At 41.3% G+C, this 18,642-nt stretch overlaps 1 protein-coding gene across 1 annotated transcript in view; it reads left to right on the top strand.

The window, feature by feature from the left end:
* Nucleotides 1–18,642, top strand: part of eipr1 (EARP complex and GARP complex interacting protein 1) — a 53,860-nt gene that overhangs the window by 20,932 nt on the left and 14,286 nt on the right. Inside the window, exons 5-6 of the mRNA XM_053434369.1 lie at nucleotides 1,759–1,858; nucleotides 10,739–10,875. Of these exons, the coding sequence (XP_053290344.1) occupies nucleotides 1,759–1,858; nucleotides 10,739–10,875 (237 nt within the window). The remainder of the gene's footprint in view (nucleotides 1–1,758; nucleotides 1,859–10,738; nucleotides 10,876–18,642) is intronic.

Genomic DNA, 18,642 nt, shown 5'->3' with positions numbered 1-18,642 from the left:
TTTACCTACTTTAACCCAGATTAGACACCGATTTCTTTTTTCCTTGAGCCGAAAAAGTCACACTAATGAAAAGCCGAACAAGTACGTTGCAGCTATTCCAGGCCAAGGTTAAGTTACGCTTTTTGCCAGGTCTCCCGACATATTGCTTTTTAAAGTCGACAGAGCTCAAGAGTTAAAAGGACTGCTAACTCACTCGGGCTGTGTCCTCTCCTTCATACCCTGTAGTTGTGTCCCTGCCTGCATTTAGCTGCTGAGCCGATCCAAACTGAGAGCAGGCAACAAAAGCATACAAGTGGTCCAACCAACACCGAGGGAGTTATAAAGCTGAAGTTCGGGCTCTGTTGTGTCAGGTGTGGTTACGTCCCTGAGGTTTGTGCGCAGAGTGGATTCCTTAGGTAGAACAAAGTGGAGAATCGCAACTATGAGAGAGAATGTTGTGCGGAATCGATATTCTGTAAAAAAAATCAAAGCAGTATGCAGTTAAATCTTCCACTTTAGTAACACCATTGAGGCTACCCTGTATCCCACTGCTGCTTTTGAACACTAGATTGACAGAATTGGGGCTGCTGGATTTGGCAGTAAGTACTCACTTGTATGCAATCGTCAATTTCTTGGCAAAGTAATGATGCTGCAGGCTGTAGCTTGATTCGGGAAAATCAAACCAGCCACTGGCAATATGACATTTTAGCTCAGATTTATTTATAAAGCGGCAAATCATCACATACAATATCTCAAAGCACTTTACGATATTTTAAGGAGAAACCCAACATTTCCCACAGTGAGAAAACCTGTGTCGACATGGGGGGAGGAAAAACTCAGTTTGAACAGGAAGAAAACCTCCAGCAGAAGCAGAGACTCGGGGTGGGTGGCCATCTGCTTCCACCGTTAACATGACAAACTGCAACACCTCTGGCTGGTGATGACACAGAGTGCTGAGTCTGGCTTACAGAAGCTGGACAAATGTGAAGGGGTTGAACAGTTACCAGCGAAATGTATTTGGAATCATAGAAAATCTAATGTTTAGGGGAATTATAGGAAGATTAATAGCGTATAAGTTAAAGTAAGAAAATGTACATTTTCATCATACTCAGAAGCACTTTGTGTTTGAGCAAATATAAAATCATAGAATGCTAAGACTCTAAACTGAGTGGCTGAACACATTTTATATAATATCTGAATACATCAGCACATTAGTATTGTCATCGTGGTCATATTAGCATGCTGACATTCGGATTCATTAAGTGCACTGTTGTACCTGTGGACAGCCTCACATAGCTGCTGCCATGGCTTTGGAATCTTAGCCTTAAAAATTTGAAAAATAAATAAATAAATCTAGCAATGAATATATTGTACTAACAAGAAATGTGCCTGATATGTTATTACTGTTTACCACACAGCTCCGTTATTTCCCTGTGAGACATGTTCTTTTGTTTACCATGAAGAATGGAGAATACCTTCAGCTTGTCAAATTATCAACCTTTTATGAATGTAATTTCCTTTTTGATACTGTAAGTGCAGAAAATATGCATCCATATATTTGTACGCAAATACTGACCAGTAGCATGACCTGGTGATACATAGAGATGGTTAAAATCAGTTCAGTGGTACTGTATTTTACAGGCAATTGAAGAATCTTACCAATTTGGCATATTACCATATATCTGCATCATGTGGGGATTAGCGTGCATGCAGGCATGACCAACCTCTGGATTACAATTGACTGTGTCGGTGTGTGTCTGTGTGTGTATGTATTTACAGTGTACTGTGGGAACCCATGGGGGATGGCAAGCGTATGATTTCACTGGCTGATAACCACGCACTACTCTGGGACCTGCAGGAGAGCTCCTCACAGGCCACGGTAAGACACACACATGCACGCTTGCATGCGCACACACACACACACACACACACACACACACACACACACACATACACAATGTAAACCACAATAAATACGCACAGACTCTATATCACACAATACAGTAGCTAACTCATTATTTGATAACCACCGTATCGTCTCGGTGTTATCGGACGCAAACATCCTTTCTCTGACACAACAGCAGAGTGTGCACTAGTAATTCTGTTTCATACACTCACACACAAAAACACACACTCACACAGCCTGGTCAGGTTTCTAAGCTGTGGCATTTAAATATTATTCTGGTCAAGTCTCTGCCACTGTGATACTAATAAACAAGAAGAAAGTCCTTCACTGTATCTGTTTCCACAGTTAACTTCTAGTGTCACATGAAAAGTTCACAGACTTCATGGCCAAATATCTGTGGCCTTTGAAACATTATACCTAAATCTGCTAGTAGAACAAATGAATCTAAAACAATAAATTATTGATAACTGAGAAACTTTCTCAGAGCACCAAGAACCTTTTACGGAACTTAGTTATATATGGTAGTTATGAATAATGTCTGTCTAGTGCCAGAACAACCGTATTAACTGTGTTCTGAGTAAACACTTTCAGATAGTTCACACAGTATTAGAGTGGAATTTGAGTTGAACATTGTGAGGCACAGGATGAGTTCTTAAATTTTCTGTACAGATGGATGACATGATCGCTCCACAAGTTTATTTTAGTTCTTATCACATTGGTGTTTGTTCAATTGCTAATTCTCTGGTAAGTTTGGTCTTAACTATTGGATGCTATAACAACAGGGTGAAATGTCATGATTGACAGCTGAGACCGACTCACGATTGGTTGACTGTTTATCGGAGGGACCTTGATAACGAGACTCCAGCCCTACGGTGCAGACTTTGGCTCCAATTGCCATCATCGGCAAAAGATGGCTCCATTGGTATCTAGAATATTTTTGGCTTCATTTTTAGATAGTGGAAGGAGACAGGTCATCCTTCAGGTGAAGTGGTAACACAGGAATTTGCTAAAGTTTTTTTTGCAATTCCCAGTTTTAGTTTCTATGGTTACATGGTTCCTGGAAGTGCTTGGTTTTAAGGGGCTTTATAGCACCCTCAACTTTTTTAGAAAAGCTTTCTAATTTATCTTGGAAAATTCTACACAACCAAACCAGGGCAACTATATCTTTATGGTCCCCAATGTGTGAACAAGAATCATTTTATGTTAAATCAGGAGAGGGACCAACAGAAGCTGTTGCCTCACAGGGATTTTAGAGAGACCGCCATGTTTTTGAGTACTGCAGAATTGCACAATAATGGCTTTTAATTGCCTACAAATATATTTAACACCTGTAGCTGAATTCTGTCTAAGCACTCTCGGTCAGTTCACTTAGTTGTGTCCTTCCTAATGCAAGGTGAAGAGGCTTTTCACTGTAAATTCTCTGTCTCCAGCCCGCCAGCTTTGCAATTAAAATGCCCATTATGTATTCAAAGACTCAAGATAATGGTGTGTGTCAGGTGTATGTGTATGTGAGGAAGAAGTAATAGAGTGGTCTGTCTGCCCAGTGTTTCATGGGTGTGTGTGTTGTTCCATTAGAAGCCATGAGCGATGGGGAATATAGATGAGTCATTAGTAATTCATGCACTCGTTGAGAGATTCACATAAAGGGCAGCCGGGCCGCACACCTAATAGAAACAAGTGTGTTAGTCTGTGTGGGCATGCATGTGTGGTCATGTGAATACAGTAATCTGACCTTTTGAAAAATTTCTAGTCAAAGTTTGGATTAATGCATGTACATTACCTTAGGAGAGGCGGTGGACTAGTGGCAGAAACTTGGACTATGGGCAGAAAAGGTCTCTGGTTCGACTCCACAGAGAAACAACAAAAAGACGAACCTGGATTGATCTGTCCAAAAATCCAAGAGGATTCTCCCTACCCTGTCTAGTGCCCCTAAGCAAGGCTCCTTACTCCCCCAACATCTGCTCCCCGTGCGCCGAACATGGTTGCTCACTGCTCTGTGTGTCCTGCACCAGATGGGTTAAAAGCAGAGGTTACATTTCCCTACCTGCATGAGTGTGCCTGTGCATGTCTGTGATAGTGTTTGGGACAAATGAATGTATCTTAATTCTTAAATCTCAATTAATCTTAATTCTTAATTCTTACTGGCTCTTGCTCTGTCATTGTGGGGCCATGTGTTGTACTCCGATTCCAACTTTTTTGCACATTCAAATCATTCAAAGCACTTCAAATCACAATGATGCGTTTTATTTCAGGTGATTTAATGTTGCCACTGATTTTCAGGAAAATGAAATGATTTAGATTGCTCATGAGATGGAGCTGTTTGTAGTTTATGCATAGTATCAAGCTGTTGAAATGTGCAATATAAATATCGAATTGTGGAGGGTTGTCATGTTGCGGGATGACTGAGAAGTCTGCCATGTTCATTTGTCGTCCTTCAGAACATGGCCCTGGGCCAGCATTCGTTCCCATCGTGCCTAATGTATATGGATATTAGCTCTAAGCTAGCGTTGATCCATCTGTGGTGTGTGATGACAGTTTGCAGCTCTGTTGGCAAATAGAGGTTAGACCTTTCCATTTAGACTGTATGTACTACACGTTCTTCATCCCAAAGAATCACTGACAAGATGCATTTTTAGATACAGTCAGGAATTAAACATCCCTAAACATGATTTTGCTGTCATATTGTCGAGGTGAAAATATGATTGGAAAAAATTCATCTAGATATCAGTTGAATTTGTTGATTTTTTTTTGATTGACTGTTTCTCCATTGATTCAGATACACTGGTCGAGTAGATTATTAAAGGCAACCGTACACTTGCTTATTCAGGCAATAACCCAATCACCCAACCATGTTGCAGCAGTGCAATACATAAAATCCTGCAGATACACTTCAGAAGCTTCAGTAAATGTTCACATCAGAATGAAGGAAAATGTGATCTCAGTGACTTTGGTGTGATTGTTGGTGTCGGATGAATCCAGTAAATAAATAAATAAATCCAGAGAGAAACAGTTCGTCAGTAACATCTTGTTGAAGAGAGAGTTCAGAGGACAATGGCCAGACTGGTTACAGTTGACATAGAGCCTATAGTAGCATCCCTTTACAACTGTGCTGAGCAGAATGAACACGTCAAACCTCAATGGTGGTGGAGCACACCAGGTTTCTCTCCCCACAGCCAAGAACAGAAATCTAAGGCTGCAGTGGACAAAAACTCAAAAACAACACTGGACAGAACATAGCCTGGTCTGAGGTGTCTGGATTTCTTCTGAGTCTACAGACTGTAGGATCAGAGTTAGATGTCAACTGCATGCTGGTGGTGGTGTCATGGTGCAGTTTCTTAGCGATGGAGAGGTGGGTGAAGTGTTTGACTCCACAAAACACTTTTGGAGTTCCAGGTGTAAACAAGGTTCCAGCCAAATCCAATACAGTGGAAGTAACTTGTGATTCATTTTTCAAATGTAAAAATAACTGCCTGCATACGGCTTGTGGGGTGTCATAAAGGGGCCGGAAGTCCCGACATTCAAATTCTTAGGCTTCCTAGTCTTAAACTGGTTTCATGAATAGGACGGTGGATAAAGTGCCTTTCACAGTCACCAGATCTCATCCAGCAGAACATCTTTGGAATGAAGAATGGCAGTGTGAATGTGCCGCTGACAAATCTGCAGAAATTATGTTGATGCAGTCGCATAAACATGGAGCAGAATCTAAAAGGAAAGTTTCCAATATCTTGGGGAATAAATGCAAAGATGAATCAAGGGTAATTTGAGAACAAAGGGAGGCCCTTCTCAGTGTATGTTCTTCCTAATGAGGTGCAAAAATCTCTCTATAATTAATGTGGATTAAACAAATCCTTGGTCATCAAATTTCAATGCTGTGTGCCATGAAAAGCTAAAGTGAACCTGTTAGTCACCAGCAATGATATCGCAGTGAATAAATAAAGAACAGGGACTTTAAAAGGTGGTTGTTAAAAATGTATGTAAAAACAAGATGTAAGGGTAGTTAAAACCCTGTAGCATGGCCAACAAATCAAAGCTGATCACTGATGAGGGTTTGGTTTAAAAAGAAAAGCGTTCAAAGTGGTGGGCTTACCTGAACACTGGAAGCTGACATGGTACATTTTACTTCCAGTTCACAGATTTTCTGTGGCACCGAATCTATCAGCACAGAACTGTCACGTTGCACACGCCCATCTGCAGAGCCGAGTTTATCCTCTCGACTGAAATGCTGTCGTTGAGCTGTTAATGTGAAGCATCTGTGTATCTGTGATGCTGGTGCAAATGAAACAAAATAAAACCATTTCCCCACAGTCAGTTGGTTGAATGTAATTTTAAGTCACCAAGTGTCTCAGCTGGTCATCGTGTCTGATGATGGTGCTTGCTCCAGGGGGAAGGCTCAGTGCTTGTGTTACACTGGTACTTCCCTTTAGCTGTGGAGGCAGATGGATGAGCCACACAATCACCCGGAAGCGCAGACGTTGGCTGCTGTAATGCCGGCAGCCCGCTGAAGTTGTTGGGACTCAGGCAGTCTAAGGACACATTTCTGAAGGTCCATCTGCAAAGCTAATAGTCCCCTTATTGTGTTAATGTGTTGGCTGTTTTTCCGATTTGTTTTATTAGCTGGAACCTGTACAGACAAACTCTGGGGTAAAGCCTTTGGATAGGAACAAAGATGTATGTACAAGTTAGAAGTCTAGATCTAGTCTATACAATACGTGCCACTTGAGCAATATGTATTGTTTTGCATTTGAATTGAATTGGACCAGACCTCTAGATTTGTATTGCTTTTAGTCAGAACACACTTTCTGCGAATTCTGCAACACAAACATTAAATTCTTCAGCTGACCAGGCACACGGCAACAGCACTGTTGCCACATTCACCTTCGCACATACTGTCCTGTCTGATGAGCTAAATATGGCAGAGCTGTGAGAAACAAGTCTCACTACACCAGTAGACAGTATCTGCTGGATAATTCAAACCTTCATGCAATCTGGAAGAGTTTGAACAATGATAAAATACCCAAAGACCGATTTCATAATTTAGATTTAACCCTCCTCAAAATGACACCATGGACGTGAAAGACATACAAACATTATACTTGCTAAAGTCTCTCAGTTCTGTGTGCGTGAGTGCGTGTCTCAGGTTGGACCAGGAAGCCTGCGAGTGGCTTGTTGATCCTCTCCTCTGACACACACAATGGACAACACGTAAATGCTGGAGTGAGGGAGAAGGACAGAGGTGGAGAGAAGTGAGGAAGGGAAGGGAATAACATGAGAAAGGTGAGATGGAGGGAGGGCGGGAACTGAGGGAGCAATGAAGAGCCCTGCTGATTGGAAAGATGGAGATTAGGGGGGTGATATGGAAAAGGAAAGCGAGTGGGACTGATGAGGAGAAAGGGAATGAAAGAGAGGAGAAAGAATTTGGCAGCCAAGACAAATTCCTCCAGTGCTGATGAGAATGCTAATCTCCTTCTCTCCCTCCCTCTTCCCTCCTTACATCCCACTCTCCTCTCTCTCTCTCCTTCTATCTGTCAGAGGGTGATGTGTTCATGTCAAGCCGTGTCCAGCTGCAGTGTGGATGTGTCTCTCTCAATGGCCTGGCCTAGATTTGTGTGTGTGTGTGTGTTCTGTGTACACATATATAAGACAGGATCATTTGCATTAGTATACCAGTGTTCATTGTTTGAAGTCAGATTTGTGTGTTTGTTTGTGTGTGTGTGTGTGTGTGTGTCTTGGTGTGTGTGTGTGTGTGTGTGTGGGTGTGTGTGTGTGTGTCCATGTGCACAGCTCATCAATTAGAATCGCTAGTGGAACATTTCTACTGGCTCATGGCACACCCACACACCTTGTCCTGCACATCTGCTCACAGACACACACTCTCTCTCTCACTCTCTCTCTCACTCACTCACTCACTCACTCACTCACTCACTCACTCACTCTCTCCTTCTTCTGGAGTCTGAAGAAAGCAGAAATGCATGGCGATTTAACTGATAGCCTTGCATTAGTGCCACTGGTGTCCTAAATGACTGCATCCCCTGGTGTGGTGTGTGCTGCCATGTTAGGGCCCCTAATTTGGTTAGCACACTAATAAAGCTAGGAACCTGGGATGCACGAAGATCAGATGTTTCTGCGGCAACACTGTAGCGTTTCCGCAGAGTGGGAGACTCCTGCTCCAGACCTCCCACTGATCGCAGAGCTTGCAGGGCTTCTGTACTGTCTCGGGGGAAAGTAACAGGAACTTGAAGAATTCAGGCATCATATTTTGCAAGCGTGCAACATTGCAGGACGACACTGGACTGTGATGGACTGCTTTGTTACTTTTATTCTTTAAATATTATTTGCAGTAGATTTTCTTGAGTGTGTCTTGAACACAGAAGCTCAGTCAAAAAGGAAACCTAACTGTGTCTGTTGAGAAAAGACACAGCGGAACAACCCAAGCTGATCTTTAGGGTATATGCAGAAATGTGTGGATCAAATGTGAGATGGCCACCATGTAAAAAATGGATTTGGGCCTTTGACATAATGTTAAAATATTTACCCTAGAAAGTAGCTCCGTAATTAGCTTGACTGTGTTTCAATTCAGTGGGTGGGGACAACACGATTGTTTTTAATCGCGCGGAAACTAAGCGATACTGATTTGATCACCTTATGTGGCTGCAGAGGGCGCTGTTGCTCAGTAAAAGTTATATACAGTGTTGCTTTAAAAAAGTTTAGGTAGGTCTTGAGTACGTTAACGTTCACAATGTAGAATATCAGAGATGTTTTTGTGGCATGCATAGTTAGTAACGTCCCTGTGTGTTGTAGTTCCATCTCAATGTTACAAATATTATCAATATTTTAGATGATCTAAAAATGCAGGAGACGCAGGGACAGTCATCATGCGGCATATCATTGCTCCCAAAATATTCTTACTGCCATTTCGCTTCATGTTTTAGTTCCAACATGTCTGTAATTGATTTGTATGATTAGTAAGAATAACCCAAGAATCAAATATCTATTTACAAATTATGTCAATGCTCCTGTTACTAAATTGTGTAGCAGGAATAGTTTGAGTTTATGGAGCTACTTTGATTTAATCATGAACACTCATGGAAAAGTCATGGAATTTTACATCAAGGCCACAGAGGAAAACCTGCTTCTCTTCCTTGTCTGATTCTATCAGTCCCTTGTCCTCTGCCACCTTTCTTCAACTCCTTTCTTATGACTCCTTTCTTTTCTCCTGCCTTCTTTGTTCTCCCTCCTTTTATCCCCTCTGTTATTCTTCCTCAGCCTTCCTCCCTCCCTCCTTTCTGCTCGGTTGGCCTGTCTCGCTCTTGCTCGCTCTCCCTCTGTCTTCTCTAGCTGAAATAATGAGAGTGTACCAGGGAGCTGTGCGGTGACGGCGCGATCGATGATCCCTGCTCCGACAGGCAGAGATGGGAGAGAAGGGGGAGAGATGAGGATAAAAACCCATAGATAGTCACAGAGCAGAGAAAAATGAAGCCATGTGATGCAGCTTTTTTTGAATTGTCAGATGCATCATAATTTAAGGGAAAGATAATCATTTCCACAGCCAGCCTGATGAATTAATTGGATTCCAGTTTTAAAGTAACCCGATGAAGTGATATGCTTTATAATTCAAAGTCCTTGAAGTGTGTTGACTTTGATTAATTTCACCGTTTCTGTTGCCCTGTGAAGTATGTGCAGCAGGTTTGATAAATATCCAATGACAAGCATGTCATCTGGTTTGAAAAGTCTTAAATGTTGCAATTGAACCTGACCGCCTTTCAGCTAAACTGCTCTCATTTTCGTACCCATAACTAAATGCGCAAGCTCGCGCATAGATCTCCACCGTGGGGCCGTGGAGAGTCAGGGGTCAGTAGGGTCTGCTGACTGAGCAGGAGGTTATAGGGAGGCCGGTGCAGACTTCACTCTGGGGCTTTCTTGCTGTATAGGTCCTTCAGAAAAACCTGCATGCTCCAAGGCATTGGACTGAGTTCAGAACATACTAATCCATTGTTTGTAGCGTACTGCAGACACGAGAGAGTGGCTCTTCATATTAACGGGATGCATTCATTTAAATGTGGTTCAATGCTACCGGGGATGTCCTTTCATTTTTGTTCAAATTTCATCTAGTTAAACATGGCATTTGACGTTACTTTAATATTCTGTCAATCACTTCCCGCATCTTAAAGAAATAGTTCACCCAAAAATTAAAATTCACTCGTTATCTACCACTATACTGATGGAGGGTGGGTGAAGTGTTTGAGTCCATAAAAACACTTTGGGAGTTTCATGGGTAAACAGTGTTGCAGCCCAATCCAATGCAATTAAAGAAATTGGTGATCACTTCTTCAAACTTAAAAAAATAACAGAAATTGCCAGAATGTCGGGGCTTACGGACACTTGGATGAAAGCACAGGAGCAGGCTGTAAAAGGCTCACTCAGAACTTTAAGCTGCAAGCAGATGCCTTCAATTGCTAAAATAAGGAGTTAATGAGCTTAAAGAGGCTTAACAGTTGTATGTTAACCACAATGAGTGACCCCCTATCACATTACACATTTGTCATTTGATCAATTGTTAACATTGAAATAAAAATGCAGCTTTAAATTTGTTGTGAGTCCTAAAAAAGACTGAATCCGACCAGTTTCAGTATGGTGTTCATCTACTGGCAGCAGCCTTGCGAGTAATGCCCCAAATATTACTGCAGAGTCTCACTGGACGAATGTAGTTCTTGAGTGTGACCTGCAGAGAAAATGACTTCTAATTATGTCTAATTATGCTGGATGCTCACCGCCGGCTGAACCAGTCCAAGAAATTTGGATGAGATTCACATCCCCGCTCGGATATTAATGAAGAGGTTTCTTGTGTTGCTGCAGGTCTCCAGCACTGCCACGCTGGAGGGCAAAGGTCAGCTGAAGTTCACCTCGGGCAAGTGGAGCCCCCACCACAACTGCAGTCAACTCGCCACAGCCAATGACACGGCCATACGAGGCTGGGACCTTCGCACTATGAGGTGAGCTCGGTTCACAGTGGGGCACGTCGTAAAAAATGCAATATTCCAACATATTGTGCATACATATAGTTTTAATCCTTTTTCACATCTTCAAATCCTGATATTGATACTGAAAATTATCCTTTGAGGGATTCTATTTTAAGACGTCTCCTCCTGTTTCACTGTATCCATACTTTTCATGGAAAATTGAAGAAGTAGAGATGTTCTTGTTGATAAGACAACATCCACTCATCTACTGAATGCTGATAAGCCAGTGCCAGGAAGATTTAAAAGTAGGGCTTTGGTCTCGCAGAGCATTGAAAACTCAAAAAGGAACAACACAAGGCATGTTTTCTATAAGCTGTGCCACTCAGTATTAAGGCACTTCTGTTATTTACATGGCATATTTCCACATGTACCTGACTTAAAACCAGTCGGATGTTTTCCAACAGCCAGAATTAAGATCTGACAGAAGTGAGTCGTGTAAGAGTTGTGTATGTTTAAACTCCCAGGGCTTAGCTCTCAGCATGTGTTTACATGTCATTACAAGATTTTTTTTGTGTGCAGTACACAGAAACATGCATTTAATGTGACTCATCAGGCTGAAAGAAAATCTTACTGATGAGTTTTGCTTCAACTTTTGCGCTTATCCACATCAGAGCTGCACAGTCATTAGAAATATTAAAAAATGCCCTTTTATATCCAGGCACTGCAAAGCTCTGATTCTCACATTTTATGCAGTTTCAATAATATAACATGCATTCAGTGATATGTAAATGACATGTTTCATATTATGACCAAGGCTGGGTATTGAACTCGACTACTCTTTGAGTCTGACCAACATTTAATGAATTAATGAAAATGTTGTGAAGGGCTGACACATCCGTTGAATTATGATCCTTCTGCAAGCTTTCCTTCCTGAATCAATTTCCACATTCACATGACAGCTCTCACTGATACGAGTTAACAAGTCATACCACTAAGCAAAGCAGCAACAGCACAGAACCAGGATCCTTCAGACCTCCGATACTTGTTAGCTTGTTAGCTTAATGACATTTCTCCTGTTTTGCAAGCAGAAACACACCTCGTATTTCTAAGCAGCGATGCCGTTTATGTGTGTTAGTGAAGGTCTAATGGCGTTTTATCATCTACAGAGAAAACTAAGTTGGACCCATCAACCATCAGCCCCAGTGACAAGAGATTTGACAGGACCACATTTTTATGCTATACTCATACTGTTGCATGAATGAGCCGCGAGTGAGGGATCACTCTCCCAGGACGGACAAACATGTAGTGGATGTTGCGTGTAACGGAGCACATCAACAAAATAAGAATATTTACAACAATTGTGAGGTCTATCAATGTTTAAACTAATTATACAAAAGAAAATGTCTGACAAATGAAGGAAGCAGTAATGACAAATGTAGTGATAGCTTAATTGCTAGTAATAGCAGTTTAAGAGGGCAGGCCTATTGTATATTTAAGTACTACCGCCATGATCCAAGATCCACTATGTGGCCGCAGCAGCGATCCTGGATCGGCAACGATAAAGCAAATGGATTCCGGTGAAGAAGTCAAGTCAGTAACTGTAACAGTATATAGCAGCATGATTAAGAGCTGGCACAAGGCCGACCTGAGCCAGCTGTTACTAAAATTCTTTATAAAAAATGAAGGTTTTAAGCCGATTCTTAGAGAGGGGGTCCGCCTCCCCAACTGGGAAGTGATTCCACAGGAGGGGAGCTTTATGGCTTCTTAGTTGTGTCCATGGCCGATGTGCCGACATGGAACTGGGAGGGTTTATGACCTATACCGCAGCCAGCCCCTGGAGTAAGAGGGGGTCAAGATGTATTTGCTTAACCTTTGGAAGCTTTCATGGCGTCTATCTTTATATACAGTTGATGGATATGACAAATTTAGACACTGGTGCATTGGAAATGTGTGAAATCCATATGTTTCATAGTCAATTTGGGAAATATTCCTAAGACGTAAAGTCAAATAACATGCAGGGGGTCGGGGGAGACCTGCTCATTGCTACGATTCAAATCCAAACTCTGAAACCAGAAGTCTCCATCTGGCAAATCTCTGTCCTTGGCTTGTTACGACACCTGTGTTTATCTTCCTGTGGTGGTTGTTCATGAATGTAATGAAGTGTTTACCCCTCCTCAGCACACCTGATAAGGTGCGAGGGGGTGGAACACTAATGTTGACATGGAGCATTGTAGTACCACACATTAACCTTGTAACTGCAGGTTATCATCAGCCCACCTTACAACCTCTAGCTGTGTGTATGTGTGTGTGTTTGTGTGTGCTTTATTTGTGTTTCCTGTGTTTCTGCGATACGTGATGAGTGAGGTCATAATGTGTGGGCTCTGCTAGAGGAATAATAATCACCTCGCTATCGATCGCGATGATAACAGCAAAGTGCTGAAGAGATTGAGAGCGGGGCCGGGTGAACGAGAGAGAGCGAGAGTGAGAGTGAGAATATATTTACAAGATGCGCATCACAGGCTCAGATAAGATAGCTGAATCATTGATATCACTCCCCGTCAGCCACATAATAAATTAAAGAGTTCCTGCATGCTCCGTTTTGGCCATTCTCCTCCTGCTGTGCTATTTTGAAAGATGCAACAGTGATGATTTGGCCGTCGGCACAAAAGGAAGGAGGGGGGCAGCAGCACAGGGCTTGTTAGCAGACACGACAGTCTCATCTCTGATATGAAAGTGAACTGAAAATACACCATTATTATCTAAAGAGACCCCTGCAGCCAGTAGAGGGAGCACCGTGCATTGGCCTTAAACAACAATATTAAAATAAGCTCATTATTTCCCCATATATATTTTAACATGCAGCTTTCGTTGTGTATCTCTTCTGTTAGTAACAGTAAAGATAAAAAGATGATTTCGTTTTCAGACTGCTCCAGCTCTTCATTGAACTGTGTTTCACCATTCCATCAAGTTTACGTACTCTAGATGTCTTGTAAATAATGTTTCTAAATATGCTGCCAAAATTCAGCCTTATTTGATTTAAAATGTGCTCATGTAGAAAACCCCTCTTCCCTCCTCTCGGCCTAGGCAGAGCCCTACGCCGTACCCTGACGTGCATGTGTCGTGATTTAGACGCGTGGCAAAAGTATTACAAAAATCAAACATGAGGCGATTCAGCCGCCTGCAGACAAATGTTTACTGTGGGAGAGGGGAGCGCCCTCTGCTACAGACTTTGGGATTTTGAGCCATGCATTATACATACAGTATACATTCACAAAAAACATATACAACCTTAAGGAGTGGGAAAGACTGAAATCATATAATGGGTCTCCTTTAAAGTCTTTCTGCTTGACATTAGTTAATGTAATGAACTGTTGAAAGTTCACTGAACTAATAACATTAATTAGTTGTAATAAGCTCACTCATTTAAAAATTCTTCGGAGACTTATTGTGTAGTTTAGATATGTACAAATCATGTTAAATATTTTTGTAATTTTCATAAAAATGAAAACAATACTTACCATTGTTGAAGGTTAGGATTGAATTCAGCCCTTCATAAGGCATTGTTTTATGCAATCGATTTATTTGGCCCAAGAATGAATAAATATCTGGTAACAAATTGTGTCTTAGATGCACACATAGCATTCCATTGTTTTCAAACATGGTCTCTACGTTTGTTTCTTTATGGTCATCCATGACTTGAAAATTATTAATTGATGAATTGATGAATTGACAGGCAGGGACATTTTAAACAACAGTTTTGATCATCTTAGCTTTGCTATGATGGTATAATGAATCTCTTTGATTCAGATTTCTATTGTTCCACGAACACAACATCTAAACAAGTCATCTTAGTAATTATTTTGTAACTAACTTTATAACTTTATAATTACTATTATTACTAAGAGTAATTATGATGGGCTTCTGTTCCTTTACTGTTACTGGTGATCTTCCTATTGTAATTAGCAGGTTTGTGGTTTGTATGGTTCCACATCATTTGTCCATCAGAGCAATTTACTGAATGAATCCCCTCCTTTAGCTTCTTTCAATCCAGTGTTTTAGACATACGCAGGCACCAGCCATGGGTACTGTGTGTGTGTCTGTGTATGTGTGTGAGTTTGTGTGTTCATATGTGCACATCAGTGCACAAGTGTGAAGTGGTTTCGAGTGGAAAGCTTGCAAGTGTGAATGAGCAGTGAGTCACATTTGCCTGTGCATGTGTGTGTGTGTCTATTTGAGTAAGTGACTTGCATGTGACAAGTGCTCGTCTGTGTTTGCTCTCTGCTATGTGTACCTTTCTGCTTTTGTGTGTACGTGGTGTTGTGCACTCATGCCTGTCCATAAATGCTGTGTGTGTTTGTGTGTGTGTGCATGTGTCCAGTTGGTGTGGCAGCTGTGGTATGGCAGCCTTTCAGTACGCTCCACTGCCTCCTCGGACAAACTCTGAGGTGTCCCCTCAAACCTGCACAAAAGCACGCAAAAGTACACACACAGCAAACACTTCTTTTCTCTGCCCCCTCCACATAAACTCCCAGGGCTTGTCACCCACTCTACCAACCCAAAGACCGCCGCCCTACTCTGAGAGGAGTAGAGGACAAGAGTCCGACGGTAGCACCCACATCTAGTTGGTCTAACACCCTGAAGAGCAGCACGGTGTCTGCACACCGCTCTCTTCTAGACACACAGCACTTTGAAAAAACCATAAAGATAACACTACTTATAAAACATATATGGATCCTGTTCTAGTTTGTACTGATGTAATATGCAGCATTATGTAAATTATGGAATACTCTACTCCGATATTGGGGACAGAAAGCGGTGTCTAATGGAAAATCCTGACACATTTTCACTTCTTTGCAGCCTGTCTTTTTTAGCGTATCTCGGTTTTAACATTATTCAGAAACTAATCCCTGTTGTACACGGCTGCTGTTGTGATTTTTCGGCAAGGTCTTTTTCATTAATGTGTTTTTAAAAGGTCGTATTTCACTTTTGCCACAGGTCATCAGAAAGCGCTTGGCAGCATTTTGAAGAGTTCCCTTGATGAATAATATGTGCAAGTGTAAAAATGTTTATAGGGAACATGGCAGCTGTAACAAATATGTCTTAGTGAAATACAGAGGCCTAAGTCAGGATGTTGAAACATCTGGCTGTTCCTGGGCTTTACTTTCAATATTCAATGACAAATTTCCATTTAGCGGCTGCTATAAGAAACTGAAGCCTTTGTAGTGTTAACAGTCCTCGCTGTCCTGCTGCAGATATATTTAAATCTAAAGCCTTTTCCACTGGTCTACACTTACTAGCATCAACATTTTTTGCAGCGGGAATAGATACAGTCAGCATTCAATCTCGTGTCAAATGACTCTGCAGTAGACACAGGTCTTTATCAGCTCCAGCTCCAATCAGAAGTGATGGAAACATGTAACCCAGGTGAATGCGCTCATTTCTCCTTCTACTTCTTTATTTTGGCAAACTAGAAAGATATTTCGAATGGGGTTTTATTTATTTCTCCCATGGATGCTGAGGTTTCACTGGGGCTCTTATACGACACATACAGCAGATTGATAAGTTTGATGTTCTACCTATAGTATGTATTTTAAGATGGATGACATGAAATTTGCCTCAATCGCCACTTTGTGGCTGGCTGCATAATAGGTCATAAAACCCCACTGCCTCCATGTCAGTGGATGGGACATGGACCAAGATAAAAGTCACATGCATTTTTCTTAAAGATGGTTCCTGTCATTCTAGGTTGCTCTAATTACACTGATATATAAGTATTGCTATTCTTGGTATGGTTGCTTTTTTAAATACTTTTTATGATGTGTTCATATGTTATGCTATATGTCGCAGATAAATATTTCAATGCATTTATCACAAAATTATAGTTTGTTTTTTCAACTCCAGTCCCACTAACTCTCAGTAAGGTCACCTAATGATCGACTCACTCCAGAATAAGTAAGAAGTGTCGGGGGGAATTCAGTATGCTAACACCTCCAGGTTAATTATCTTATTGTTGTTTCTCTATAATAAAACTCACTCACATAGGGCAATGTCACACATGCTAAGAACTTCATGTAACCATTGCAAGAACTGTTGCACACAGCCCATAAAAACTAGTCATTAATGAATAGGGGTATCATAAACACTTATTGGCTATTGTTCACTTGACATTCATGCCAATAAATCTTATTAAATTGATATGAGTTTAATTGAAGTAAATTGAATTAGATATTCGGGCGCGAGCACAAATCACTTGTCACATGCAAGTCACTTACTCAAATAGACACACACACATGCACAGACAAATGTGACTCACTGCTCATTCACACTTGCAAGCTTTCCACTCGCAACCACTTACTTCACTAAGGTGCAGCACAGGTGCACATGGTGATTTATTGGCAGTAAACAAGTAGTACATGATTAAAAAGTTGAACAGATTTAGTCTGGCACAGATGTGTTCCTGTGTGGATTTCATAACTACAGACAAGACTAATCTAAGCAGGCCAAGTGTGTCTGTTGACAATGGGTCTGGGCCGGTCTCCCTCCTGTCCACTGGGACTAGTTAATCTTCTTGCCATAATTGGCACAGTTGTTCTAAGAAGGACTTCTTCCTGAATAGAGGGCTTTATAAGAGCTCATCTGTCTGTGGTGCAAAACTTTATTGGAATAACTGAGGGGGAATTGTGTCGTATTCACAGAGCTTTTCTGATGCAAGTTACTTAGCAACTTTCTTACGCGCCTGGAAAATATAAATCTCAAAGTGATTTATAAATTACAATCATATTCATATTAAAAAACTATAATGAACAACTTTCTCAGTGACAAGTAAAATGTTCTCATGTAGAAAGCGTAAATGTTCCCTTTATAATTGTGTGACAAGGGAAGAATTTCAGATCAAACCAACTGGTAACCGAACGTGAAGACGACCTTTAGTTTGTGAACTTCCATTTTCCATCCTTGAGTCTGGAATCTTGACCGTTAGTGTCCATCATTTGAAGTTTGAAGATTAAAAGTTGTCTTTATCTAAGTGTGTAAATGTCTGCATTTGGTAAATATTACATATATAAGGGAACAATAGCTAAATGGACAGTATATTAACTCATACAAAATATACTGTAAGAATGGTGTAATGGAGTCAAAAATGTACTTTCGAGACAGACAGACACACACACACACACACACACACACACACACACACACACACACACAAAGAGCCATACCATGCACTGCAGGGTGCATACTGAAAAGCAGTGCAGTGCTGCAGTGAAGCATGTACTATTTACACCTCCCCTGTGGTGTGTGTGGGTTTGAATGTGTGTGTATGTGTTTGTATGTGTGTGTGTCATAGGCAACATAGACAGTGTTGACAGAGCGGCAGCACAATGAGCAGATATGAATAGAGCGTAAAAGAAGGCTAAATGATGGATAGTGGTGCTTTATGCTCCTCTGCTGTCCAGGTTAAAAGCTTGCTGACTGTTTGTACAAAGAGAGGAAGCCGACAGCATCAGAGCTGCTCATCCACACAGACAACACACACCCACACACACACCCCACCTTTCCTAAAACATCCTTTTCATGCCACCTAGTCATCGGATTTGACAGTGCTCCACCGTGCCATGATGATAGGGTTCCAAAGGTAAACTATTATTCAAAAGCTTTTTGTATCATACTTTATTCACAGATTCAAATATAGCACCATTATGCAAAAAGTGTTGTCTATTAGGAATATCATATACAAGCCTTTATGCAAAAGATGTCAGCTGCTTTAGAAAATGCTGGTTTTCCATGTGCCACTGTTGCTTT

The sequence above is a fragment of the Pleuronectes platessa genome, chromosome 11 (assembly GCF_947347685.1).
Source record: "Pleuronectes platessa chromosome 11, fPlePla1.1, whole genome shotgun sequence".
Classification (NCBI taxonomy): domain Eukaryota; kingdom Metazoa; phylum Chordata; class Actinopteri; order Pleuronectiformes; family Pleuronectidae; genus Pleuronectes; species Pleuronectes platessa.
The sequence above is the reverse complement of the archived record's forward strand: the minus strand, read 5'-3'. Positions and strand labels throughout refer to the sequence as shown.